The following is a 27,097-nucleotide window of genomic DNA, read 5'->3' as shown; positions in this document are numbered from 1 at the left end:
CGCCCGCCTGCACCCAGAGCCTCCCGCGGCCCCGTGCACTACAGGGGTCCTGCGCCCCTCTCCCGTGGGGCCCCGGGATGCCTGGCCTGGGAGCCCCCCTACGGATCGGGACATGCCCCTGGCCACGCAGCCAGTGGGTGGCAGGGCTCAGAAGAGTCTCCACCGGGCCTAGGTCCCGCTGTGCATCCTCCCCCCCTCCCCGAAACTCGTGGTGTGGAGCAGCCTGGGCCCCTCCCCTGGGGCCTCCCTATCCTTGCAGGGGACAGGGATACAGGGCAGCCCCTCCCGCGCCGGAACGGCCTTTCCCAGCCGCCCCCCGCCTTGGGGCGCATGGTTCCCAGCCCCCCTTTCCCCCGGCGGCGGCCTGTGGCCTCCCCCTGCGCCTGGCGCTGCGGGGGAGCTGGATTCCTGCCGGGATTTCCTGGGGAATGCGGGGCGGTGGGTGGCGGGCCGGGGCCGCATTGTGTGTCTCTCCCTCCCCGGGCTGCGCCGTGCCTGCTTCTCCAGCCTGTCCTAGCGCTGCCCTCTGGCCAGGGGAGGAGCCGCTGGGGGGCATGCGCTCAGCGCCCGGGCTCCGGCTCAGCCTCGCCATGGAGAATTGGTCTGAAACTGATCAGCGCTGGTCAATTTCAGACAGCTCCGCAGGGCTGCCATAAATCACGCTGGGAAATCACACCCCCTCCACACCCCCACCCCTCCCGGCCTCCCTCCTTCCTCCTCGCTTCCCTGGAACGGGCGAGCCCCTCCGAGCCGCTGCCTTCTCCTTGCAAACGCCTCCCCCCCGGAAAAAACCCAGGCGGGGGGAGAAGAAGGAACGCTCCATCTCCCCGCAGCCCCCGCTCGCTTCGCCCCGCAGCCCCCTCCCCAGCCGGGCGCCTGCCGCCGGGAGCAGCGCGGCTCGGAGACCAGCCCCTGCGCCCTCCTTCCCCAGGACTGAGCGCCACGACTCCAGCGCTAGAGGCGGCAGCGGACATCCCGGGCGGCGGAGCCAGGCGCGGGGGGTGCCCGCGGGGAAGCGGGTTTTGCTCCTGCCCAGCGGCCCCCGGCTGCCCGGGGGACCTGCCCGGCCGGCTCCACGAACCTTCCGCGGGGATCCTCCGGCCCCCCACCCGCCGCCGGCAGGAGACTCACACAAAGCAGCCGGGAGCGGCGCGGCCCCCCCGGGGGGAAGGTAAGGGAGTCCGCTTCGCCTCCCCCTTGCCAACTCTTTGTCGTGCTCTGGGGCGGGGGGGGGGCGCATTCGGTGCAGATCGCACGAGATCGGGGGCGGATCCCCCCGGTTTTTGGGTGGGGGGGTCTCCGGGTTGCTGTGGCAGAGGCAGCGCAGGGGGAGCAGGTTGTTGATTCCGGGGGTGCCGCGCACCTTTTGCTGTTCTGCCCCCCCCCCCCGCCTTTATTTTAGCTGGAAAGCCGCAAACTTCGGTGTGAAAGTTTCATCCCCCCTCCCCCCAGACATTTTTGGAACCAGCCATCAGCTGCAGCTGGCTGCCTTGGGGGGGTCTGGATCGCAGGAGGAAGTTGTGTCCGGACATTAAGTGGGAGCAAAGCAGCCGCTTGGTGGGAAGGGCAGGTTCAAAGGACCCCCCCCCAACTACCAATAAACAAGTGGCCTCCCCCCCCCCCCCGCCCCTTTCAGTCTGGCGGAGCTGGGCGAGGCAGTGGCCCCGTGAACCTGCCTCTGTCCCTTCCTCCGGGAAGCAGAAAGGACCTTGCTTTCCCTGCCTGCCTCTGCCAGGCGCTGCAAATGCAGGGCAGGGAATAAAATGGAGCTCCCAGCGCCCAGCCAGGCAGCCACTCAGCTGCACAAGTGAGAAAAGGGCAAATCGCTGGTGCACAGGACTGCCGGGTCCCTCCGGTGCAGGCCGGACAGGGCTGGGGCTGGGTTTGAGTCCTGCCCTTTGCTTTGGAGCCGCTGGAGCGCGGCCGCTGGACAGGGTGCTGCCCAGAGACAGGGGGGATGGGCCCGGCCCCCAGGGCTTCCAATCCAAGGAGGCCCGAATTTCACTTGGCTCTGGCAGCGAGTGTCGGGACCCGCCAGCGAGCCGGCCCTGGAAAGGAAAATGAATGGGAGGCTGAGCTGGCACCGTCTGCCTGGCACCTGCTGGCACGGCTGGAATTCCCGGCGCACGGCGGGCTGAAGAGGGGAGGCCGCGGGCAGGGTCCCTCCAGCCAGGTGCAGGGGGTGCCCGCGGGGAAGCCGGTTTTGTTCCTGCCCAGCGGCCCCCGGCCTATCTGGGATGTGTGTGTGGGTGGGTGAGGCGTGGCAGCGTGGCGGCCTCCCATGCCCCCGCGTGTCTGTTTTGTCTCTGCCAAGGAGAGCTGGAAGACCAGGCAGCTGGGCTGCAGGTCCCCCGTGGCAATGCCCACAGCCAGGCCACAGCGCCAGCGCGGGCAGGCGAGCCCATCCGTGGCTACCGACGTGGGGCCATTTGGGAAGTCAGCAGGTGCAGGGTCTGGGCAGTGGGTAGGGGGTGATGATGGAGCCAAGAGAGGGGTGAGGAGAAGGGGGTTATGGGGTATCTGGCTCATTAGGGGCGCTCTTTCCTTTTGGCCAATGCCCCACCTGGGTGCGAGTGGGCACTGTGTTGCCATCCGCTGGCATTGCTGCCCAAGCTGGTACCTGCCCGCTGGCTGGCGTGGCCCCCTGCAGAGGTGAGAGATCCTGGCCAAATCCCAGCTAGGCCAGAAACCCTCCCCTGGTGGTTTCACTGGGGTCTGATCTTCTCCCCACCCCCTCGCCGGGCCGTTATGCAGCTGCTGGGTTCCCCCCCAGAGGTGTCAGCATGTCGGTGGTGAGTGAACACTCGGGAGTCCCGCTGGCTCCCTGATCCCGACTCGCTTGAGACTTGCCCTTGGGGCCCGGCTGAAACCCCCTCCCCTGGCTCCAGCACAAGGGCGCGGCAGAGGGCAGCCGGCGTTTCTGCAGCGCGGTTCTGGCCCCAGCAGGCTTAGACCAGGAACCCTTGGGAAACAGCAGGCGGGCACGTGCCGGGCTCTGGCTGAACCCCCGAGTCCCCCCACCTCCAGGCCCGTGCCCCGCACTCCCCAGGAAAGCGCTGACCGAGGCTGCCTACGCTTTCCAGGCGGAAGGCAATTGATGGCAGCTTGCTGGAGGCCCCGCAGGGTTGCTCAGCGCGGTCTGGCTGCCTGGGGCCAGGTGAGCTCGTCTTGGGTGTGCTTGTGACGCCCCAACTTGACAGTGGGGTGGGGGGCGCAGCTGGCTCGGGGAGTGGTGCGGGGAGGAGGCGGCAGGGCTGGCGATGGCCATGCAGTGGGAGTCACGGAGGCAGAGGGAGCTCCGGGGCCTAGCCGGTGCCCCCCCAGTACCCCCCAGAGCTCTGTTCCCCACCTGTCCACCCCATGCTCCTCTGCACAGCCCGGAATCCTGCCCTCCAGCCCCCCTGCCCCCCTTTGCTCACTGGCAGGGGCAGTTGCTGAGGCGGGAGGGTGATGGGAGACCTGGGTACCGGCCCGCTCAGTCTCCCTCCCCACCCCCGCACTGGGGGCGGGTTCCTCTTCTCCTTGCTGCATGCCCTGTGGTAGCTGCACCTGGCCTCTCAACCCACACTCCCGCCAGGCCCCAACGCAGGCCCAGCCACGGCACATCCACGGCGCTCGGCCCCGCGGGAACGGGCCTCCCTCAGCCGGGGGGGCGATGGGGCAGCGGGAGGACCGGTCGAGGGCTGGAGCGGGAGGGGTCCGTGGTGCAGCCGGCAGGGCGTCGGTGAGTTTGTCTAGCCCGGGGTTTGGGTGGCCGGGCGAGGGTGGGGTGGTTGGCAGGGGGCCATGAGCAGACAGGTGGGGGAACGGAGTTTGGCTGGGGCGTATGGGTGGCTGGGTGGGGGAGAGGAGGTTGGCTGAATGCCTTTGGGAGGCCCGGTGGGGAAGGGCAGGTTGGCTGGGCCTTTGTGGGGTGGAGAGGAGAGGGCAGGCTGGCTGGGGCTTTTGGGGGGCTGTGCAGGGGAGGGCAGGTTGGCTGGGGTCTTTGGGGGGCCAGGCGGGGGAGGGCAGGGGAGGCTGGCCGGGCAGGTGGGGGAGGGCAGGCTCGCTGGAGCCTTTGGGGGGCTGGGCGGGAGAGGGCAGGGGAGGCTGGCCGGGCAGGTGGGGGAGGGCAGGCTCGCTGGAGCCTTTGGGGGGCTGGGAGGGGGGCAGGGGAGGCTGGCCGGGTGGGCTGGGGAGGGGAGGCTGGCTGGAGCCTTTGGAGGGCTGGGAGGGGGGGCAGGGGAGGCTGGCTGGGTGGGGGAGGGCAGGTTGGCTGGGGCCTTTTGGGGGCTGGGCGGGGGAGGGCAGGGGAGGCTGGCCGGGCGGGTGGGGGAGGGCAGGCTGGCTGGAGCCTTTGGGGAGCTGGGAGGGGGTGGCAGGGGAGGTTGGCTGGGTGGGGGAGGGCAGGCTGGCTGGGGACTTTTGGGGGCTGGGAGGGGGGGCAGGGGAGGCTGGCCGGGCGGGTGGGAGAGGGCAGGCTGGCATGGCCCGGCCCGTGAACGTCGGCTCTCCCTGGCGCTGCCCTGTCTGTTCTGTGCTGGCCTTGCTGGGAAATGTGCCGTAGCGACCTGACCGGCCGGCTCCCGGCGCCCGCGGTGAGGGAGGGGCCGTGCGAGGGACCGTGACAGGGTTTGCCAGGCGTGGGGGCACTTCCCTGGCCAGTCGCTGGGCCGGGATCCGAGTGCGGGAAAGGCTCGGCTGGGATTCGTCTGCCTCCGTCTCCCTGAGCAGGGCCCAGGCAGAGAGAAACCCGCCCAGGCACCTGCCAGAGCTTGTGCCCCTCGGACGCTGGGGCGGGCGCGTTGGCCAGGCTGGGGGCTGGGGAGCGGGTCTGTGGCGGGGGAAGGGGGCCCTTTCTTGGGCAGGTGGCTGAGAGCCGGAGGCTCTGCCGTGGCTCGGGCGCGGGGGCGGTAGAGCAGCCGCAGGGGCCGTGTGAAGCCCACCCATGCAGGAAGCACGAGGGTGTGTTGCCTTTGAGAGCCCCCCCAGCCCTGGCTGCTCCGGGTCCCGAGGCCTGACGGTGCCAGCTCAGCCCCCAGCTGTGCCGCAGTGAGTGACTCTCCAGCAGGTCCCCTGCCCTTCCTGGGGCTCGGCCGGAGCCAGGCCGGCTACCTTCTCCAGTCCCTAAGCCCGTGCCGGGGCCACGGCCCTCTGGCTGCCTCCCGTGTGAGCTGGGCCCCATCTGCAGCCGGTATCCTGCCTTGCGCCTCCCCCCCAGTCCCGCCTCTCCGGCCAGCCGCTGGGTTTGGCTCCCTTCCCGGGGGAAAAGCCGCTGGGAAACAAACAGATGGAGCCGAGGGGGCGCTGAGCTCTCCATCCCTCGCCCTACCCCGTGCTCCCTTCTCCCCCAGGGAGCCCCCGCCCCCACCTGCTCCTGGCACAGGCGCTGGCTCCAGGCCCCGAGGCAGAGCCTCCCTGCCCATCCTGGCATCTCGTACCCCCCCGGCGAAGCCCGTCCCGTGCACAGGCATTCCCAGCAGGGGGGTAGGAACGGGCTGGCGGCCTGTCCGGAGCCTGCCCTGCCCTGAGGCCCACCAGCGTCTGCCTCAGTGCCCCGGATCTGGGCCTGGCCCTGCCAAGGTGCTGGGGGGGAGGGGCGCAAATAGCCTCGCCCCAGCTCAGCCCCCAGCTGGCCTGTTGATTCGCAAAGGGGCAGGGAGGCCCCGGCGGGCGGCCCCGCTGCCAAGCAGCCTGCGAGCTGCTAAAAGGCCGACTTGTTCGCCGCGTCGGGCCGCGTCCTGCCCTGCAGCCGAGAGGAGCCCATCTGGGTCCTGTGTGCTGGGGCTGGGGCCGTGGGGAGCAGCTGCCTGGCCCCCGGCTCAGCCGGCCTGCTGCCAGCCCAGTGCCCGCGCGGCCCCGGTGCACACCCTGCCGGCCGAGGGAAGAAGGGCTCCCACCCAGCCCTCAGCCCCGCCCTAGGAAGGGAAGAGGGGTTGGCAGGGCGGGAGGGGGGCAGTCCCAGTACGCAGGGGTATTCCCAGTGCCCCTGCGCCTGTTGTGCCAGGTGCGGCACAGTGAGAGCCCGAGCCCGCTGGACGGAGGGAGGGGTCTCGCCCCTGGCAGGCGGGGAGCTGGACACAGCTCTCTCCGTGCTCCCCCAGCACATGCCAGGGACACTTGGCCCCCTGAGCCGGGGGAACGGGTCCGGCCCCTCCTCGCCATCTGTGACGGCGCGTTGGGGGTCCCCCGTCTCCTGCACCCCGAAATGGCACAAACAGACTGCACCAGCCGGTGGAATAGAGGAAGTTTATTGCCTCTCCAGGGTACAGCACAGCACAGATGTAGTCTGGTCACAGAGCTGGGCTAGGATGCCTCAGCCCCCCTTGAGATGGGGGAGACTGGGCCCCTAAACTCCAGCCCCTTTCCCTAGCCTGTCTCCTCCATGCTCCCAGACAGCCAGCAACTAACTAACCCTCTTCCAGCCCTGCCCCCCAGCCAGGGCAGCATTCCACCTTCCTTTGTTCCTCTCCATGGGGGGTGTCTGGCCACTGGTTTGCATAGTGACTCATCCTGTTTTGCTGGGTCGTGGTACCCACGGCAGCCAGTGGGGGTTACCCCAGAGCCAGCAGCATAGAAACCAGCCAGGTACCCCCACTACGTCACACCATCCCCAGCAGGGAGCGCCCTGAGCACCCTCCTGCACCTCAGAGCCCTCATCCCTGGCCCCTATCCCCAGCCCAAAGCCTGCACCCCAACGCTGAGCCGCTCTCCAACCCTGGAGCTCCCATCCTGCACCCCAAACACTTCATCCCACCCCCAGCCAGAGCCCCGCACTCCTGCACCCTCCGCCCCAGCCTGGAGTAACGTTCCCTCTTCCCTTTTCTACCCACGTGTGGAATAATCAATGTGCACTGAGGCATGTGCAGAAGTGCACCACCTGGCAAACCCCCTCGCTGGGGGCGCGCCGCTAATCAGCTGGGCAGCATTTAAACCTCTCGGGGCGGCTGCAGAAACGCCCAGCCCACAGGAATGCTGGCGCCAAGCCCCCTCCCACACTCAGAACCCCTTGTGATACGGCGCACGGCTCCACCGGGGCGCACGGCCCCACCACGGCGCACGGCCCCACCGCGGCGCATGGCCCCTCAGGGACCACGGCTCCACCGGGGCGCACGGCCCCACCACGGCGCACGGCCCCACCGCGGCGCATGGCCCCTCAGGGACGCACGGCCCCACCACGGTGGTTCACATAAGAAAATTCATTCCGCTCAGCTCTGGGGTGGAAAAAATTGGAGGAACACTGTCTTGCCCCCCTCCTAGTGATACCTGGCCCCCACTCTCTGCCGTGGGCAGTGACCCCGGAATGGTTCAGGGATCCCGGGCGCTGGCTGCAGGAACATCCCCTGCCCGTCACGGCTGGGTGCTTGGCATCTGCAGAGGGGCCCAGCGTGCACCTCCCACCAGGCCCACGCAGGGCCCTGCAGCTAACGCCACCCCCGCTAGACCTGGCCGGCCGTGCCACGCCGCCGCCTCGGCCGGGCAGCACTTCGCCCAGCCTCCGCGGGCCGGGTGTGGCCTGCGCCGTGGGAAGGGGGTTCTGGCTCCACCAGGCCCGCTCTGGGGGCGGGTGGGCAGGTGGCTGGCCCCGCCCCTCTCCGAGGCTGACATTGGCATCGCCGGCGGTGGCACACGCTGCCCCTCGGCCCCCCCCCAGGCTGCCCGTTCGTCCCCACTCCAGCGCGACCCGAGGCCCCGCCATGGGGCTGAGGTGTGGCGCTCCGGCTGCCCTGTCCTGCTGGCCCTGGCTGCCCCTGCCCCTGCCCCAGGCCCCAAAGCCGAGGTCCGTGAGCTCTGAACCAGCATCGAAAAGGGGCTGGGCGGTACGGGCAGGCCTGGCTTTCCGGCTGGGCTCCTGCCTCTCTGAGTCACCCTCTCCTGGGCCCCTGGGCCGGGCCCTTTGTCCGGGGAGCCAGGCCGGGGCAGAGCCGCTTCAGCTGTTCCCTGCTTTGTTCGCACCTGGGTCTTGCCGAATTACACACACCGGCCCCCGGCCGCCCGCCTCCCTCCTGTGCCCCATTGAGCCGGGAACCCCACAACCAGCCCTGACAGCTCCACGAGGCCCGTGTGGGGTCCTGCAGCCCCTGCCCGACCAGAGACGCGGGGGGGGAGGGTTCTGCCCCCACCTCTTCCCCCCCCCTTCACCCGCGCCATGAGAACCCGGCATTCCCTGCCCAGCCCTGGCCCGGGTGGGCTCCCAAGCTGATGGCGGCCGATCGCCATGAGCCCAGGGGCTCAGTGCCAGGACGTGACGAGCTGGCCTGGGTCCCCCAGCATCCCCCTCCCCCGCAGAGCCCGTGGGGCCTGTCCCCAGCCCTGGGCAGCCCCACACCTGGCTCTGGCGCCAGATCCTGTCTGTGCTCAGGCCCTGCCCCCAAGTCTTTCCCCCACCCCAGCCCCTGGCCGGCCGGCCCCGTGGGGCGGTGAAGCAGGTGTCCGGCCACAGCTGGCATGTGTGACCCAGCCTGCAGCTGGGGGCTGCGGGAGCAGCTCTCAATACCCCGGCCTGGGGCCCCTCTCTCCTGGAAGTCTGGGCCAGGGCGAGTCCCCAGAAGGGTGGGTGATGGGCTCCCCTTTGCTGCGCCCCAGCTCCTGGCTTGAGGGGTGCGTGGCCCATCCCTCCCCGGACGCTGGCCTGCCTCGGGGTGTCGGCAAGTGCTGGGGCGCGGCAGGGCCCCGTGCTCTCCTTGTGGGTGTTTGGGGGTCGGAGCTGCCTTGGCAGGGCGCGGGGTCCCCTGCTCTGTGCCCCGGGCTCCAGGGCCCGGCCGGCCCCTTGGAGGGAGCCGTGATCCGCCCCCACTCACCTGCCGGGGCCCGGGGCTGTTCCCTTCCTGCCCCGGTGCGGGGGGCCCGCGGACCCTGCTTGGGCTCCCTTCCTGCCCCTCCCGCCAGTCCCTGTGTCTCTTGGCCCTGCCCCGGTTCTCTCCCTTGCTATTTCTGGCCGGCCTCACGCCGCAGCTGCGGCTCCACAGACAGCCTGGGGCCGCCGGCTCCCCCTTGGCAGGGGCCCAGGTGAAGCCTTCAGGACGTCGCTGGCTCCTCGGCCCCTCCCGGGCTGAGCGGCTTCTGCCGCCATGGGGGGGCTCTCCCGGGAGAGCGGAGGGAACGGGCCACGCCTGCGGGGCTGGCACAGGGTTGACCCCGAGCTGAGGACATGGAAACTGCTCCCTTCCCCCCCCCCCCCCCCCGTGGGTGCTAATGGCTCCCCTCCCCCGGCTACGGCCCCAATACCTGAGCCCACGGCCAGGCGCTGAGTAACCTCCCCCCGGGCTGCTGCCTGAGGGGAGACAGGCTGGGGGAGGGGCTGGCTGTCCCCTGCCTGGTGCTCGTGAAGGGCAAGAACACGGCCTGTGCGGGCATGTTGGGGGCAGGGAAACTGAGGCAGGCTCGGGGCTAGGCCCAGGCAGCTGGGGAGGGAAAAGAGCCCACCAAAGCCCACTAGGGCAGGTGGCAGCCACTCTGGTCTGTCTAGCCCCTGCGAGATCTGAGCCCTGCGGGGGCCGGGGCGCTAGCGCTGCTGGGCACAGCTGGCACTTGCTCCCTCGGGCACCCAGGGAATCCCGAAACGTGCCCGGGGGGGCCACCAGACGCTCCAGCCAGCGCAGGCCAAGGTAGCCGGCCCCGCCCCCGACTGGAACAGGAGCACCGCAGGGGGAGTCTGGGGGCAGAGCCTGCTGAGCCCCACCCCAATAGCCTCCTCCTGGGCCTGGCTATGCCACCTTCCTACCTCCCCGCTGCTGGCCAGTGGCACAGTGAGCCCCCAGCCCGAGGGCGGGGCACCCTAGGGACCCTGGGCTGGGGAGGGGGGATGCTGAAAGCTGGGGGCTCAGAAATCCCACAGCCCAGCCTCCCCCGGGCCGGCATATGCTCGGTGCCCCCCGGTGATCCCTTGGCATCGCTGCCCATGCAGCCTGGCGGGCTGGAGCCCAGGGAGCTGGCTTCCTGGCTGTTCCTGCCCCGGCGGGGCGCGCCAGGCTGGGGGAAGCAGCTGCTGGCTCTGTGCTGCGTTGGCAGCATGGGGCCGTAGCCGCGTGCCACGAGGCCAGGCAGCTCCCCCCTCTTTCAGCCAGACCCCTGCGGAGAGAGGGGCCCGTGGCCCAGCACGATCCTGCAGGGGGCACGGAGGGAATCAGCCATGGGGCCCTAGGAGCCTGCTCCCAGCGCCCGTCCCCAGGGCCTGGCTCATGTCCCACGTGCCTGAGGGCGCCCCTGGCCCTGCGGCTGGGCCCGGCGGGGAAGGGGGCAGCCGGGGAACGTGGCTGGCATGCTTGGATTTCTCCCTCACTGGGCAGAGTGCCAGGCGCCGGCAGGGCCCTGCCTTTACACCCCAGCTGTGGGCTGGCGCCTCCGGGCGTCTGCCCAGCGCTGGCTCCGGGGAGAGCCCGCAGGCTGCTCTCCGCACCCTGGGTGTGCCCCGGCGAGGATACCCTGGTGCTGGGCATCCCCCGATGGGGAGATCTGACCCGGCGCGAGCCCCGGGCGGCCGCTCCAAACCACCAGCTGCTTCTGAAAACAGGCCCCGCTGCTCTGAGGCGCCTGCCCCGTGTGCGCCATTCTCCAGCCCCAGCCCTGGGTCGGTCGCCTTTAGTTCCTGGGGCGCGGCTTGGACCCGGCGGGGAGCCCTTGTCGTGCCCGGAGAGCGCTTAGCCGGGGCCTCTCACCGCCTGCCCTGCGCTGTCTGCTGTTAAAACCGCTGCCCTGCTCCAGCCCAGAGGTGGCTGCATTTCAGTGGGGGCTTGTCGACCCTGGAGCCCTGCTGTGGTTCCCTAGGGACCCTGGGAGCTTCCACACCCGCCCTTGTCTCGGAGGGACCCCTGGAGAGAGCCGGTCTGGAGGGGCCTCGGCAGAGCCACCCCAGGGAGGGGCTGGGCTCCATCGCCAACTCGGGAAGCTCTCGGGTGGCCCGGCTGCCCTGACCTGGGTGGGAACCAGCAGCCTCGGTCCCCGGGGCTGGGCAGTTCAACGCCTGCGACCAGCCCTGGCATGGCAAAGCAGCCAGATGCGGGGTGCAGATGGTGCGGGGGAGGGGCCAGGACGTGGGGGGAGGGGCTGTCTCTCCCCGAGGCGATGAGCCGCGTTAGCGCGTGGCCTGCCCTGCCACGTTCCCTGTGCCCGCGGGCTGGGCCCGGCCAGACCCCCTTGTGCCACTGGCCCACGGGTACGTGCCCAGCTCCCGCTTTCTGAAGGGTCTCAGGGCACCTGGGCGCAAAGCCACGGCTGAGCCACAGGCAAAAGGAGTTTGGTCGCGTCACAAAGCCCGGCACAATCTCCCCTTTGTTCAGGAGGGCGTGGGGCCGGGGGGCACCCGCGGGGCGGGGGGCAGGCCGGGAACAGCTGGGGCTGGCAGGACTCTACTGGAGGGCAGCGGTGGGCGGGGCCCCTGGCACTGGCAAGGCAGGGGGCTGCGGGGGAGGAGGGTCGGCAGCCCCTCACCGCACTGCCCCGGGCTGGGGGCTGGGCCCCCCGGCCTGGCCCTGCTGCGGCGGGCGGCCGTGTCTGGGGGGCAGGGCGGGGCGGCTCCTGCAGTTCCGGTTCCTCTGGATTCGAGGAAGGTTTGTTCCCAGGAATTTTGTGCTTCAGGGCCAGTTTGGTTTGGCAGCTGCTTGCTCGCTCGGGAGTCGTTTCTTCCGCGGCTCGGAGCCCGTTCCCAGCCAGCGGGCCCCACCCATGCTGGCTCCCAGCAGCAGCTCAGGAATCCAGGATGAGGCCAGCCGGCTGGGGAGCGGGGTTGGGGGAGGCCCTCGGCTCCCCTTGCCCTGTGCCTTGCTCTGGCGTGCAGGCTCCGGGCCCCCCGCCAGACCCCCGCCCTGTGCTCAGGCCTCCTCCGCCTGCCCCGCCGGGTGGAGCTGGGACCCCGCTGGGAAGCCGCCAGCGCGGGCCCAGGGGGACAGAGCTGGGCCAGGCCTGTTCCCACCGTAGCCAGGCGCCCCTACCTGCAGGGTCTGCCCCATGGCATGCCTGCCCTCCCCCAGCCTGGCTGTGCGCTAAGCAACACTCCTGCACCTCCCGGCAGCTGCGGGGTGTCGAGGCAAAGGAGGGCAGCAAGGCCGAGGAACTGCTGTGGGAGGGGAGGGCAGGGGCAGTGGCATGGGGGAGGGGAGGGCAGGGGCAGTGGGATGGGGGAGGGGAGGGCAGGGGCAGCAGCGGGGGAGAGGGTGGGTGCCCGTTGTTGGCTCTGGGCACACACAGTTCACAGCAGCCTTTCAGGGCAGCGCGGGGCCTGGCTGCTCCTTGCCCTGGTGCGTGGCACAGCGGGTTCAAGTCTTCTGCCCTGGCTCCGCCGGGACGTGGCCATGCCCGCCCCTGCCCTGCCCTGCCCTGGGGGTGCGTGCGAGGGGCGGGCCGAGGGGTGTGCAGGGGAGTGTGAGTGAGGGGCTGTGACCCTGGGGGCTGTGCCCTGAGCCGGGTACAAGCCACAGTGTCGGGTCTGCCCGGGCTGGGCTGAGAATGGGGGGGGTAAGGGAGGGACAGTACCATTGTGCTCTCTGGGGGCAGGGCCTGTCGGGACAGTACCATTGTGCTCTCTGGGGGCGGGGCCTGTCGGGACAGTACCATTGTGCTCTCTGGGGGCAGGGCCTGTCGGGACAGTACCATTGTGCTCTCTGGGGGCGGGGCCTGTCGGGACAGTACCATTGTGCTCTAGGGGGGCAGGGCCTGTCGGGACAGTACCATTGTGCTCTCTGGGGGCGGGGCCTGTCGGGACAGTACCATTGAGCTCTCGGGGGGCAGGGCCTGTCGGGACAGTACCAGCATACTCTTGGGGGCGGAGCCTGTTGGGACAGTACCATTGTGCTCTCGGGGGTGGGGCCTGTCGGGATAGTACCATTGTGCTCTCGGGGGTGGGGCCTGTCGGGACAGTATCATTGTGCTCTCTGGGGGTGGGGCCTGTCGGGATAGTACCATTGTGCTCTCGGGGGTGGGGCCTGTCGGGATAGTACCATTGTGCTCTCGGGGGTGGGGCCTGTCGGGACAGTACCATTGTGCTCTCAGGGGGGGGCTGTTGGAGAAAGTGCCAATGCGGGGTGCCCTCGTGCCTTGGGGCTGGTGTGCTGAATCCCAGCCTTAGCCGGTCCCCATGTCAGCTCCTTCTCCACCCATTGGCAGGAGCTGTGCAGTGTGCAGGTGCCTGGCTCAGGCTGGGCTCTGGTCAGGGCACACAGGAGGGGAGCTCCTCCGGCTGGAGGGGGGGCAATGTGACTCAGCCCCAGTCTCCCCTGTCCAACTCCATGGGACCACCCCCACCCCGTCAGGCCCTCTGCAGCCAGAGTGCCTGGACTGGAGAGGGGGCTGCCAGGCTCCTGCCCGGGGGGAGGGGGGTGTCTTGCTGTCTAAATGGGCTCCCTGCCCAAGGAGCTCATCCTGGGTCCCTCCCCCAGCACCCATGCGGCAAGCACCCACAGTGCCCCTCCCCCCAGTGCCCTTCCCCAGCACCCATGTAGCAAGCCCCCCTCAGCACCCCTGCCCCCAGAGCCCATGTAGCAAACGCCCGCAGCACCTCTCCCCCCATGGTTGCTGATGGCCAGATTTCCACCTTGGTCCCTTGGCCCAATTTCCCTGCTGTCCTCGGCCCTCTTCTCTTCCACCTCCTGCCTCTCCTCTGCCCAGCCCTAGGGGCAAGATGACAGGCTGGCAGCAGAGGGATCTCTGCTTGTGTTTGTGAGACAGAGGATGGGCAGATGGACAGGTGAGTAGACAGAGATAGCGAGACAGACAAGCAGCTGACAGGTGGACAGACAGGTGTGCAGATAGACAGGCAGACAGGTGGATGGACAGATGGACAGGCAGGCAGGCAGATGAACAGACAAGTGAACAGGCAGGCAGGTGGGTGGCCATGTGGGCGGGCAAGCAGGCAGATTGACAGACAAGTGAACAGGCAAGCAGGCAGGTGGACAGACAGATGGATGGACAGGCGGGCAGATGCACAGACAGATAGGTGGACAGGGAAGGGGAATATGGACAGACAGGCAGGTGGACAGGCAGGAGGGAAGATGAACAGACAAGTGAACAGGTGGACACACAGACAGGCTGTGATGAAGCGGGAATATTTTAGGAATATTTTGTAACACGTGAGGCTGGTTTGGGCCTCGGTTTCCCCGTAGCTGGCATCGTTGCCTGGGTGGCAGAGAGTGTTTGCTCTCTGGGTGGGTGAAGGGATGAGCCGTGGGCAGGGCCTGGCTCAGTGGAGCGTCTGACCCACCGGCGGGGCCAGTGGCCTGGCACGCAGGGCGCCGGGAGCTCTGGCTCGTCCACCTCTCGCAGGGTGCTGAGCCACAGAGCGGCGCGCTGGGGGCTGAGCGCTGGCGGCCCGGGGGGATTGGATGGCGAGACATGGAGCTGGGCCAGTGCTGTGCTCTAGGGCGGCTGGGCTCCGGCGCCCCCCGCTCTCCCCTCCCTGCAGCCTGGGAGCCTCGTGCCCGCGATGGGCGAGGCGCTGGAGCCCGCCAGCGGCTGCAGGCCCAGAGTCCAGCCCACACAGGCAGGGGAGCTGCGGGTGCTCCAGCCCCACTGCCCACAGGCAGGGTGAGGCCCATAGAGTTGATGGCCCAAGGGGGAGCTGAGCTCCCCTCTGGTACCTAAGGCAGGGGGTGGCCTTCCCTTGGCTCCACCCCCCCAGCAGCTGCTTTGGCTCCCTGTTGGGGAGGGGCTCTCCAGTGATGGCAGTGGGGGTCCCCCTGCCCCTTCCCCAGGATCTCACCCTGCCTTGGGATTGCACAGCCCCCATCAGGAGGGGCTACAGGGAGGGCACATGTGTATGCACAAGGGACGGGGGTGGGAGGGAAGAGGGGGTGCACGCAAGGGAGGGGGAGAAGTGCATGTGCAGAGGAGGGGGTGGGAGGGGTGTACGGGTAAGAGGAGAAGGGGTGTGTGTGCAAGGGGGGAGGGATGGGGGGTGTGTGCAAAGGGATGGGGGAGGGGGTGTGTGTGTGCAAGGGAGGGGGAGAGGTATGCGTGCAAGGCATGGGGGAGGGGGTGTGTACTAGGCATGGGGGAGGGGTGTGCGTGCAAGGGAGGGGGAAGGGGATGTGTGCAGGAGACTGGGGAGGGGAAGGGCTGGGCCTGGGAGGAGGGGAGCGCCCTGCATGTGTGTCTGGTTGGAAGGGGGCCCTGGGGCTGGCTGGGGGGTGGCAGCAAGCCCCAGCCCAGCCCCCTGCCCTCCTTCTGCAGCCTCCCGCTGGCCCAAGCAGGTCGGCGCCGCGTGGCCGGCTCCCCCGCCCTACCCAGCTTCTCTAGGGCTGGGGCCCTCCCTCCCCATGCAGCAGCCCCGGCTCCCTGGGCACCGCCCCATTGTCCTGCCAGGGGATGGGGGGGGGGGGGCTGCATCTCCCCCTCCCCCGCTCAGCCCCTGGCTCCCCCTCCCCGCCCCTCCCCTCTGCTCCTGGCCCCCACGCAGGGCCGGGAGGCGCTTTGCATTCCAGAGTGTCTGAGCCTGGCCTGGCGGGGGGCCAGCGGGGGGGGGGGGCAGGGACAGGCCTGCTCGAGCCAGGCAGAGCCAGGGAGCAGGTGCCACTCGGGCCCAGGAAGGGGCGCAAGGATGCTGGTGGGGGAGGGGAGCTGAGCCAGGGCTGGCCCCCCTCCGAGGAAGTCTCCGCTTCCTGCTTGCCAGCCCCGGGCGCGCGGGAGAGGAAAGAGCCCCCCATTCATGCGCCAGGCTGCAGCTGCAGCCGCGGGGGGGGGGGGGGGGCTGGCACAGGGCCAGCTGCAGGGTCAGGAGCAGACCCTGAAAACAAACCCAGCCCAGCTCCGGGGGGCACTGCAGGGAGCTGCTCCCTCCTGCCACGCTGGCTGGGACTGGCACAGAGCCCAGCCCCCACCCCGGGACCCCCTGCGCCCCCCGGGGCAGAGTCTGGATGGGGGGGTGCATGGGGCCTGAGCCCAAGGGGGAGGGGGTCTGCCTGCACCTCTGCAAAGGGGGGGGAGGCCCAAGGGTGCTGGGCTGGAGCCAGGGGGCGGAGGCTCGCTGGGCTGGGGGCTGGGGGGGGCCTGTTCCTAGGGAGGGAGCTCTGTGGTGACAGCCCTGGCAGCCTGAGGGGGTGTGTGCAGGGTTAAGCCGGGCTTGGGTGGAACATGAGCCCCTAGGTGCTGGGGGCCCCGCAGGGGGAGGGGCCAGTGGGGCTGGGCTGGGGGCCTGAAGCCCCCCCCCCCCCACTGCCTCGCAGCACCTGGCCGGTGTCCCCATCTGGCACTGTGCCACCCCCTGCTCAGCCTGACCCCACTCTGGGCCTCCAGGGGCCTGGAGGAGGAGGGGGGAGGAAGAGGCAGCGGGGGAGGGGCTCCTGGAGGATAAAGAGGGGGGGGCACTAGGAAGACGAGTGCTGGGTTCTCAGCCAGTGGCAGCACAGACCCCACCCCAAAGCTGACATGGGCGCTGTGCTCTGCATGGGGGCCCCAGGGCTGGCAGGGGCTGTGGGGCAGGAGTGAGGGGCACTGGCAGGGCTGGGGGGCAGGGCAGGGCTGGCAGGGGCTGTGGGGCAGGAGAGAGGGGCACTGGCAGGGCTGGGGGGCAGGGCAGGGGCTGTGGGGCAGGAGTGAGGGGCACTGGCAGGGCTGGGGGGCAGGGCAGGGCTGGCAGGGGCTGTGGGGCAGGAGTGAGGGGCACTGGCAGGGCTGGGGGGCAGGGCAGGGCTGGCAAGGCTATGGGACAGGAGTGAGGGGCACTGGCAGGGTTGGGGGGCAGGGCAGGGCTGGCAGGGGCTGTGGGGCAGGAGTGAGGGGCACTGGCAGGGCTGGGGGGCAGGGCAGGGCTGGCAGGGCTATGGGGCAGGAGTGAGGGGCACTGGCAGGGTTGGGGGGCAGGGCAGGGCTGGCAGGGGCTGTGGGGCAGGAGTGAGGGGCACTGGCAGGGCTGGGGGGCAGGGCAGGGCTGGCAGGGCTATGGGGCAGGAGTGAGGGGCACTGGCAGGGCTGGGGGGCAGGGCAGGGCTGGCAGGGCTATGGGACAGGAGTGAGGGGCACTGGTAGGGCTGGGGGGCAGGGCAGGGCTGGCAGGGCTGTGGGGCAGGAGAGAGGGGCACTGGCAGGGCTGGGGGGCAGGGCAGGGGCTGTGGGGCAGGAGTGAGGGGCACTGGCAGGGCTGGGGGGCAGGGCAGGGCTGGCATGGCTGTGGGGCTGCCCGGTGTAGTATAGCAGGCCTGGTGGATATGCCGCCCCCTATCTACAGTCTGTGCCGGGAGGGGGGAGCAGGGTTGCTCTGGGGCCGGAAGGGGGAACTGGGGGCTGGCTGGCTGGGGCAGGGCATAGCAGGGGCAGGTGGGTGCAGCAGGGATGAATGGAGGCTGCTGCAGAGCGGGGGGCACTGGGGGCTGGGGCCGGGCACACCCCATTCGGGGCTGAGTGCCCTACATGGCGGGGTCTCGCTCCGACTGCCTGGTGGGGGCAGAAGCCGAGGCAGTGGCAGGACCAGAAGCTGCTGGGCCGGGCACCTGCCCTCAATTCCCAGGCTCTCCTGGGGGTGGGCACCAGATGGGGATGCCCTTCGCCCGCCGAGGCCACGGCCCCAGACTCCCAGCAGGCCCCCGCCCGGGCAGGACCAGCCACAGAGCTGCAGCTCGGGCACCTCTGGGGTCAGGCAGCGCAGGGGCAGGGGGGCTCTCCCACCATGGGTGGGGAAACTGAGTCACGGGGTGGGGAAGGGTCTTGCCTGAGCCCCCTCCCCCTTGCAGCACCCTGGCCCTGGGGGAGGGGCAGCCAGCCTGGGGGCGAGCCAGGGCAGGAAATGAGCCAGGTCTGGCATCCACGCCGGGGCCCCAGCTGGCAGCACAGGGCCCGCCCAGCCGGGCTCACCGGGAACCAGCCAGCAGGCGGTTGGCAGCCTGCCAGCTCCCCCCCCGCCGGGGTGGGCAGAGGCCCTGGGCAGGGCAGGGCAGCCCGAGGAGGGAGGCTGGGACTGGAGCCGACCTTCCCAGGCTCCAAACGGCCAGAGATAAACATTTGCTTCCTTCCTCCCTTCCCCGCGCCGCAGCCAGGATCCCCCCCCCGGGGCCTGCCCCCAGCCAGGCAGCAGGGAGAGCCCGGCGTCCCTGTGGGGCCTGTGGGGCCCTGGGGGGCAGCATCTGCTGGCGACTCGGGGCCCAGGCGCTCGGCACTGGCTGGCGGACCCTGGCCAGGCTCTAGGGTGCCAGGCCTGGCAGGGCGAGGGGGGCTCCCGGCCTTAATCCTGCGGCTGCTGGGACAGGCGGGGGAGGATGCCTGTGGGCCTGGCCCTATTCACCCCTTTCCCTTCTGCCCCACAGGTTGCCTGGCTGCCCTGCCCCCGCCCCTGGCGCCGTGCGGGCACCATGCACTCCCTGGATGAGCCCCTGGACCTCAAGATCAGCATCTCCAAGCTGCGGGCGGCCCGGGAGAAGCGGGCGCTGGGCAGCACCAAGCACCGGGCCCCGCCCCGGGACAGCGCCGCAGCGCCGGGCCCCGGCTCGCCCAGCCCCCCGCCGGCCGGTGAGAGGGAGGGGCCCAGTGCGGGATACACCGGGGGCTGCCCACCAGGGTGGGGGGGGAGATCCAAGGGCCACGGGCTGCCCTGCGGGTCCCCTGGAGCATGCTGGGTTGGGGCGGGGGCAGGCCGCGAGCCGTGGGGCTGGGGGGGGGCTGCGCTCTGCCCCAGAGGTAGCTGCATTGCAGAGGCAGGGGAAGGCACCTGGGACAGGAATTGCTGCTCACCCGCTGGCTTTGTGCCCCCAGGCTCCCTGCTGCCCCCCAAGTGCCCTGACAAACGGGACACCCGCTTCCCCGCGCCCCTGCTGGACCTGAGCCTGTCGCCCCCGTCTGGCCCGGACTCCCCCGGCGGCCCCTCGCTGTCCCCCGAGCGGCAGGGCAACGGGGACCTGCCCGCCGCCCCCACCCCCCACGTGAGTGACGCAGGGCGGGGCTGGGCCCGTGGGAGGGGGCAGGACCCGTGCAGCAGAGCTGGGGGGGCAGCCCCAGTTGGGGGGGGCTCCTTGCACTGCAGAGGATGGGATCCCGCCACGCAACACCTGCCCCCCCCTCGCCGGTGTCTCTGACCTGCCGCCACCCCTCCCCCCACCTGTGTTGAGGACTTGCCCCCTCCCCTCCCCCCATCCCACCAGTGTCTCCGACCTGCCCCTGCCCCTGCCCCTCCCCTTCCAGCCAGGCTCTGACCTGCCCCCTCCCCCCACCTGTGTTGCGGACCTGCCCCTCCCCCCTCATGGGTGTCTGACCTGGCCCCTCCCCCTTGACCCCAGCCGGTGTCTGCCCTGCCCCCGCTGTTGCCCCAGGCCCCCCGCATGCTGCCCCCTCTGGCGTCTCTGCCCAGCTCTCCGGCGTCTCCCCGGCAGGATTTCCAGTCCCTGCGCTACATCGACGGCCTCCCCAGCTCCTTCCAGTTCTTCCTGCCGCTGGGCTCGGGGGGCCTGCACCTGCCGGCCTCGGCCTTCCTCCCCGCGCCCAAGGAGAAGCGCCTCTCGCCGGAGCTGCCCCTGCCCCAGCAGCTGGTGTGTCGCTGGGCCAAGGTGAGGAGGAGCCGGGAAATCCCCTCCCCCCGAGCCCTGGGGGGCTGCAAGGGGCGTGCCACGGGGCGGAGGGGGCTGTGCAGGGCTGCGAGGGGCAGAGGGGACTGCGGAGGGGGTGCTGTGGAGCGGGGGGGGGGCTTTACAGGGCTGTGAGGGGTGGGCTGTGAGGGGTGGAGGAGGGCTGTAAGGGGCATGCCATGGGGCAAGGGGGGCTGCAAGGGGTGTGCTGTGGGGTGAAGGGCACTGCGGGGGGGTGCCGTGGGGCAGAGGAGGCTGCGAGGGGCATGGGGCCTGTGGGGCTGGAGGGGCGTGCCGTGGGGCAGAGGGGGGGTTAAAAGGCTGCGAGTGGTGGGCTGTGAGGGGTGGAGGGGAGCTGTGCAGGGCTGTGACAGGTATGCCATGGGGCAGGGGAGTAGAGGGGGAGCTGTGGAGCAGAGGGGGCAGAGAGGGCTGTGGGGTGTGCCGTGGGGCGGAGGGGAGTGTGGGGGGTGTGCCGTGGGGCGGAGGGCAGTGTGGGGGGTGTGCCGTGGGGCAGACAGGGCTGCGGGGGGTATGGTGTGGGGCAGAAGGAGCAGGGGGGGCTGCAAGGGACGTGCTGTGGGGCAGAGGGGGGCTGGGTGGCACCTGTCTTGGACAGGCCTTTGGGACACTGCCCCTCCTGGCCATTGGGGGTGCCTATGGGCCTCACCCCCCAGATGCCCGCAGCTCCAGGGACAGGCCAGGCGGGGCCGGGTGGGGACCCCGCTAACCCCGCTCCCGCGCAGTGTAACCGGCTCTTCGAGCTGCTGCAAGACCTGGTGGACCACGTTAACGACGCCCACGTCAAGCCGGAGAAGGACGCCGGATACTGCTGCCACTGGGAGGGCTGCGCCCGCCACGGCCGCGGCTTCAACGCCAGGTAGGGGCAGGGCCCTGAGGGGGAGGGGGACGCGGCCGGGACCCCGAGATCGAGGGGAAGGAGATTCAGGCAGATTCCTGCTTTTCAGGGAACCACGTGGGTCAGTTCCACCCACACGAGTCACTAGTGACACGCCGCAGGGCAGGGGGCGGGGCAGGGGGCAATGAGGCGGGGTGGTTATAGGGCAGGGCGGGGTCCAGGATCAGACCGGGGCCCGTGGGTGGCTGGGGTGACTTGTGGGCCCTGTGATGGGGGCAGCTACTCTGTCAGCTCCCTGGGTTCCCAAAGCTGGGCTCCCCCACCCTGGGGCCCCCCTGCAGGCCGGCTCACCCCACCTGGGCTCCCCCACTCTGGGGCCCCCCTGCAGGCCGGCTCACCCCACCGGGGCTCCCCCATCCTAGGGCTCCCCTGCAGGCCAGCTCACCCCACCTGGGCTCCCTCACCCTGGGGCCCCCCTACAGGCTGGCTCACCCCACCGGGGCTCCCCCATCCTGGGGCTCGCCTGCAGGCCGGATCACCCCACCGGGGCTCCCCCACACTGGGGCCCCCCTGCAGGCCAGCTCACCTCACCTGGGCTCCCCCACACTGGGGCCCCCCTGCAGCCCGGCTCACCCCACCTGGGCTCCCCCACCCTGGGGCCCCCCTGCAGGCCGGCTCACCTCACCTGGGCTCCCCCACCCTGGGGCCCCCCTGCAGGCCGGATCACCTCACCTGGGCTCCCCCACCCTGGGGCCCCCCTGCAGGCCGGATCACCTCACCTGGGCTCCCTTCTGCCCGGACAGGTACAAGATGCTGATCCACATTCGCACCCACACCAATGAGAAGCCTCATCGCTGCCCAACCTGCAACAAGAGTTTCTCCAGGCTGGAAAACCTTAAAATCCACAACCGCTCGCACACAGGTCAGTGTGGAGGAAGCGGGGAGGTCTGGGTGTTGCCCCCTGCCACACAGGTGAGCATCAGGGCAGCCTGTGGCAGTGGAAGCACTGTGGCACATTGGATCAGGCAGCCCGGGGCTTGACTGCAGAGGTCTGGTGGCACGCTGGGTGGGGCAGCCCGTGGCCCAGCTGCAGAGGCCCCGTGGCACGCTGGGTGGGGCAGCCCGTGGCCCGGCTGCAGAGGCCCCGTGGCACGCTGGGTGGGGCAGCCCGTGGCCCGGCTGCAGAGGCCCCGTGGCACGCTGGGTGGGGCAGCCCGTGGCCCGGCAGCAGAGGCCCCGTGGCATGCTGGGTGGGGCAGGCCGTGGCCCGGCAGCAGAGGCCCCATGGCACGCTGGGTGGGGCAGGCCGTGGCCCGGCAGCAGAGGCCCCGTGGCACGCTGGGTGGGGCAGCCCGTGGCCCGGCTGCAGAGGCCCCGTGGCACGCTGGGTGCGGCAGCCCGTGGCCCGGCAGCAGAGGCCCCGTGGCACGCTGGGTGGGGCAGCCCGTGGCCCGGCCGCAGAGGCCCCGTGGCACGCTGGGTGGGGCAGCCCGTGGCCCGGTCGCAGAGGCCCCGTGGCACGCTGGGTGGGGCAGGCCGTGGCCCGGCAGCAGAGGCCCCGTGGCACGCTGGGTGCGGCAGCCCGTGGCCCGGCAGCAGAGGCCCCGTGGCACGCTGGGTGGGGCAGCCCGTGGCCCGGCCGCAGAGGCCCCGTGGCACGCTGGGTGGGGCAGCCCGTGGCCCGGCCGCAGAGGCCCCGTGGCACGCTGGGTGGGGCAGCCCGTGGCCCGGCCGCAGAGGCCCCGTGGCACGCTGGGTGGGGCAGCCCGTGGCCCGGCTGCAGAGGCCCCGTGGCACGCTGGGTGGGGCAGCCCGTGGCCCGGCCGCAGAGGCCCCGTGGCACGCTGGGTGGGGCAGCCGCAGAGGCCCCGTGGCACGCTGGGTGGGGCAGCCCGTGGCAGCTTGTGGCTGTTCTCTCCCCCTGCAGGCGAGAAGCCCTACATGTGCCCCTACGAGGGCTGCAGCAAGCGCTACTCCAACTCCAGCGACCGCTTCAAGCACACGCGGACGCACTACGTGGACAAGCCCTACTACTGCAAGATGCCCGGCTGCCACAAGCGCTACACCGACCCCAGCTCGCTGCGCAAGCACATCAAGGCCCATGGCCACTTCGTGTCCCACGAGCAGCAGGAGCTGCTCAAACTGCAGCCGCCCCCCAAGCCGCCCGGCGCCCCGGCCGAAGTGCCTTACGTCAGCGGGGCTCAGCTCATCATCCCCAACCCGGCCGCCCTCTTCGGCGGGCACGCGCTGCCCGGCCTGGGCGCCTCCCTGCCCATCCCCCTGGCTCCCGCACCCCTGGACCTCAGCGCCCTCTCCTGTGGCGCCGCCGCGCTGCCAGGGCTGCCCAGCCCCGTGCTGTCCCTCAATGGGGGGCCGCTCAACCTGGCCAAGAACCCCTTGCTGGCGTCCCCCTTTGGCGCCGCCGGGCTGGGGCTGCCCATGGTGTCCCTGCTGGCTGGCAAGGTGGACGCGGAGAAGTGCCCGGCCGGCAGCGCCAGGGCGGCCAAAGTCGGCAAAGCGAAAGACTCGGGCGACAGGACTGAGCGGGCCCGGCTGAGGCGTGTCCCGGAGAGCTTGCCACTGCTGCCTGGCGCCGCGCTGGACCTGTCCACTGGCGTCAGCTCCGTGGGCAGCCCTGAGGCCCTGCCGCCCGGCTGGGTGGTGATCCCGCCCGGCTCCCTCCTGCTGAAGCCGGCCGTGGTGAACTGACTGAACGAAGCCCGGACGTGGCGCCCCCGTGGCCCTCGACGGGTGAATCTGCCGGCAGGGGGAGGAGCCGGACTCCGGCTCCGCCCCCTGCAGCGGCCGCTTGGGTCTCCCTTGGCCCCTCACGACAGAAGAATTTGACTCTTCTGAGAATAGCAATAATCCCTACCCCAGCGGGCAGCGCCCGCCCCGGGCCACCCCCCTCTTCGTGGGACCCCCACATGGCCTCTGCCCCTCCCTGAGTCAGCTGCCCCCTGGCACCTCCTGCTGGCTCTCCGGGGCACCCACACTGGCGCAGGTCCCAGCAGGAGTGGGCACCAGGTCGCTTGGCACAGGGATGGGGGTGGAGGGGCCACAGCCGGGCTGGCTCCGCAGGGCTGCCTGGCCCAGGCCTCAGGCAGGGGGAGGCGCTGCTATTTATTTATCAACCTGCCCCTGCTCTGACTGGGCCGTGTGGGGCCCTTGTCCCTGGTGCTGACCAGGCGCCGCCTGCCTGAGGCCTGCGCCACGCCCCTGCATTGGGGGCCCACTGCCCAGCCGGGGCCACCCCCCAGTGCCAGGCGCTCGAGCCCTAGCGCCCCCTGCTGGCTGAGAGAGGGATCCCTTGTGCAGCCCCGTAGCTGTATGAACCCTGCGGCCCCTCCCAGGCTGCAGCCCCCGGGTGCCATCTCCCAGGCCCCACCGTAGCGCTGCCCCCTTGGCACGCCTCACGCCCCTGGCTGACACAGGACGGTGCCAGCAGAACCCACAGACACGGGCACATTCCTGCCCCATGCCCCACAGAGCGGGCAGCCCTGGGCCCCTTCCTCTGGCTCAGGGCATGCCCCTGCCCTAGGGCTAGCGGCTTCCTCGCCCGCCCCACCACCTGCCAGCATCCCGGCTGCCCCCCGTCACCTGCTGGTGCCAGGCCAGCCTGCAGCACAGCCATGCCCTGGGAGCCAAGCCGTGCATTCCCGGGGGCACCCAGCCGCCGCCGAAGCAGGGGTGTTCCAGTGTCACCCCCCCAGCCACCACGCGCTGCCCAGCCGGGCCCCGGACACAGCCAGCGGGCCCCGTGTGAGGCGTGGCTGCACTGGGCTGACTGGCGCAGCCCCATTGCCCTCCGTGGACTGAGCCAGACGGACAGACCCCCCCCGCCCCCGACAACGCATACTGGCCGAGTATGCCGCTCCCCAGCGCCGTGCCCTGCCCGCCGGGGGGGCAAACTGACTGCAGCTCCGCTAGCTCCTTCGCGCACAATGCAAGCATGTGGCCGGCCAGCGGCGCCCCCTGCCCCTGGCTGTGACCCCCAGGCCGGGGCAGTGCTTGTTAACACCCAGCGTTCCCCCTTCCCCCAAGGGCTCAGGGCAGGTGAGTCCCATGGGGCTGTACCCCCAATGCCCACGCTCCCCAAGCCTGGTACCTCACCCGCACTGCAGCTGCACGGGTCCATGGCCTAAGACCTTCCTTGGGCCCATCCTCCACCAGGGGTCACAGCTTGGAGGGACGCCCGCCAGCTGCCAGCCTGCCCCCAGTCATACCCATGGGCTGCCCCACATCCTCTGGTGCCCTCGGTGGGCCTAGCTGTGCCTGTCCTGGGGTGGGTTGGAGACACCCAGCCGTTATGGGTGCCAGCTGCTGGGGGGAGTTGCCCCAGCTAAGCTGGTCCCCCCTACTCCACCCATTGCAGCACCGGGGAGGTGGGAGGAGCAGCCTGCTAGGAGGGCACCTGAGCTCTGCTGCCCCACATCACTGCCCCACCTGGCCATATGGCACCACAGCCCTCACTCAAGGGGGCAGCAAGCCATCCTGAGTTACAGCATTAAAGTGGGGTGGCCAAGGTGGGCATAGCCGTGATCTGAAACTACAGCTCCCAGCAGGCGTGGCACCACCCCCTGAGCAGTGCGCCCTGGGAGCTGTAGTCTCCACAGGACACCTGAGAAGCCTACAGCTCCCAGCAGGCATGGCACCACCCTGAGCAGTGCACCCTGGGAGCTGTAGTCTCCACAGGACACCTGAGAAGCCTACAGCTCCCAGCAGGCATGGCACCACCCCAAGCAGTGCACCCTGGGAGCTGTAGTCTCCCTGTGGCACACTGGCCCATAGACCAGGGGGCTACCCAGCCTGAGCAGGGCCTGGTGGGGCTGGCCCCTGTACTACCAGGGTCTGCTGGTTGAGCTGTGGCCAAGGGAGGGCAGGCGTGTTGGTTGGCACCACAGGCTCACGGATGGTGCCTTCAGGCTCAGCCCAGCTCTGCCGGCAGGCGAGGCTGGCGCCCCACACCATTCAACACGCCCGGATGTATACGCTACACAGACCCTTGGCCTGCCCCTTGGGCCCGGCTGTACCCACGGGCCCGGCTGTACCCACAGGGGGTGCCCAGCACAGCCTCTGCCCATGTCCTGGTCTCCTGGCCTCGTCCCCACCTCATGCTTGTCCCTCCCAGGGGGATTGCTCAGTGCTGCAGCCAGGGGTCTCCAGGATCTGCCCCTCTCTGGGGAGGCGGGCTCTACCCCTGGCCTGCCTCTCCTGCTCCTTCTGGTACACAAGGGGCCTGCGGAGCTCTTTTCCATCCCTCCGCAGGGCCCCTGCTCCGCTGCCACCCTCCAACCAGGGGCTCCCCAGCTAGCCCCCCACTCCAAAGCCCCTGCGCAAGGCTGGCCAGGAGCCGGCCCCAGAGCCTATGCTGCTGTCTGCTGTGGCCGCCGCCCAGGGGCTCACCCCACAGCACTGCTTTGTGATAGACTAGGCCTGCCCGGCCGGTGTACGTCTCTTTCCAGTCCTCGCTGCACATGGCAGGCTCGCGGTCGCCCGTCTCTAAGTGCCTTTCTCTGTAGTGTACGTCCCGCCCCCGGCCCACTGCTGTAGCCTAGTGTTTAACGAAAGCAACAAAGCCGGATGCTCCCGACTGCCCTCGGCCTCCACAGGAGAGGCCGGTTCATAAGAAACCAATAAAGTGAATTGATGAGTTGCCCTGGCTGTGTCGGCCTGTGATTGCCTCTCGGGGCACCGCCTAGCACCGGCTCAGCCTCCCGCGGCACCTGCGATGGGCGCTGCCCAGGCTGGGAACGGGGAATGGCTGGCAGCAGGCAGGGCGCTGGCATGGGCCTGCGATGAGCCGGGTTTGAGCCCACAGCTGCCTGGACCTCTTAGCCAAGTGGCTGCCCGCAGTGCCTGTCTGCCTCGGTGCCTTGCTGACCCCCCAGCTCCTGGCTCCAGCCTGCAAGTGCTACAAAGTGGGGGGGCCAGGATGCTGCAGTGCCCCCGCATTGGGAGCTGCTGAGCTCTGGGACAAGTCCCCCCCTACCCCCCGCCCATGGACCAGAAAGGACCCTGGGCAAGCAGCCAGGTCAGCCTTAGGGCTTGGGATGAACCACAGTGTTCTCAGGGGTGGGTATGGCCAGAGCCACCATTCCCCTGTGCAGCTGGCCCACGGCCAGCCCATGCACAGGCCAGCCCCACAGGGATGGGTGGGGGGCCAAGCAGGGCCCGTTCCAGGCAGCGCCTAGGGGCTGTGTGCACACCACTGGGACGGACTGCTCTCGGCCAGGTGGGCAGTGGCAGGGGTATTCCCTCCGTGGCGTTTCCCCGGGGCACTGGTCTCCCAGCTGGGGTTGCTGTCCCCTGGGGAGCTGCAGGGCTCCCTGCCCTGGGAACACGTCGCCTGCTGCCCCTGGCCGGCTGCTGCACTGACCAGGAGAGGAGGGAGCACAGGCCTGGCAGAGCTCCCCTGGCTGGAGGGCTTTGTGGAACAGCGCCGCCTCCCAGGAGACGCGCCAGGCATCTCGGGCAGCTGATTTAGGGGGGCCAGGGGCCACACGGGCCATCCTGTCTGTGGGGCCCACGCCGGTGGATTTCCTGTGCTGCGGGCAGGCCTGTGGCAGGGCTCTTGGGAAGAACCCTCTGTTTGCTGCCCCCAGTTTGGCAAAACTGTCTTTGAAATGGGGGCATGTTCTGGGCCCACAGCTCATCCGGCCTGGCCTCCAGGGGCTGGGAACCTCACTGCAGAGCCCAGGTGAAGCCAGGGGCCCAGTCTCCCCCCCACTAAACGGCTGGGATCCTGTGGCTGCCCCCGCCCCCCAGGGAGAGCTCAGGG

At 70.4% G+C, this 27,097-nt stretch overlaps 1 protein-coding gene across 3 annotated transcripts; it reads left to right on the top strand.

Annotated features, from left to right (window-relative positions):
* The first annotated feature begins 321 nt into the window (after positions 1–321).
* GLIS2 (GLIS family zinc finger 2) lies at positions 322–25,974 on the top strand. Of its 3 annotated transcripts, none has more exons than XM_075899096.2 (7): positions 322–1,171; positions 18,207–18,408; positions 18,652–18,818; positions 19,266–19,439; positions 20,204–20,337; positions 21,120–21,238; positions 22,244–25,974. In XM_075899096.2, the coding sequence occupies exons 2-7, from the start codon at positions 18,252–18,254 to the stop codon at positions 23,023–23,025; spliced, it is 1,533 nt and encodes a 510-aa protein (XP_075755211.2). In that variant the 5' UTR covers positions 322–1,171; positions 18,207–18,251; the 3' UTR covers positions 23,026–25,974. The 3 variants fall into 3 exon arrangements, with proteins under 3 accessions (XP_075755211.2, XP_075755210.2, XP_075755213.2); XM_075899095.2 differs by lacking the exon at positions 322–1,171 and adding an exon at positions 2,528–3,724; XM_075899098.2 differs by lacking the exon at positions 322–1,171 and adding an exon at positions 11,361–11,528.
* Positions 25,975–27,097: the final 1,123 nt, after the last annotated feature.

This window comes from Pelodiscus sinensis, chromosome 15 (genome assembly GCF_052426305.1).
Source record: "Pelodiscus sinensis isolate ZL-2025 chromosome 15, ASM5242630v1, whole genome shotgun sequence".
In the NCBI taxonomy this organism is placed as follows: Eukaryota; Metazoa; Chordata; order Testudines; family Trionychidae; genus Pelodiscus; species Pelodiscus sinensis.
This window is presented reverse-complemented; position numbering and strand designations above follow the sequence as displayed.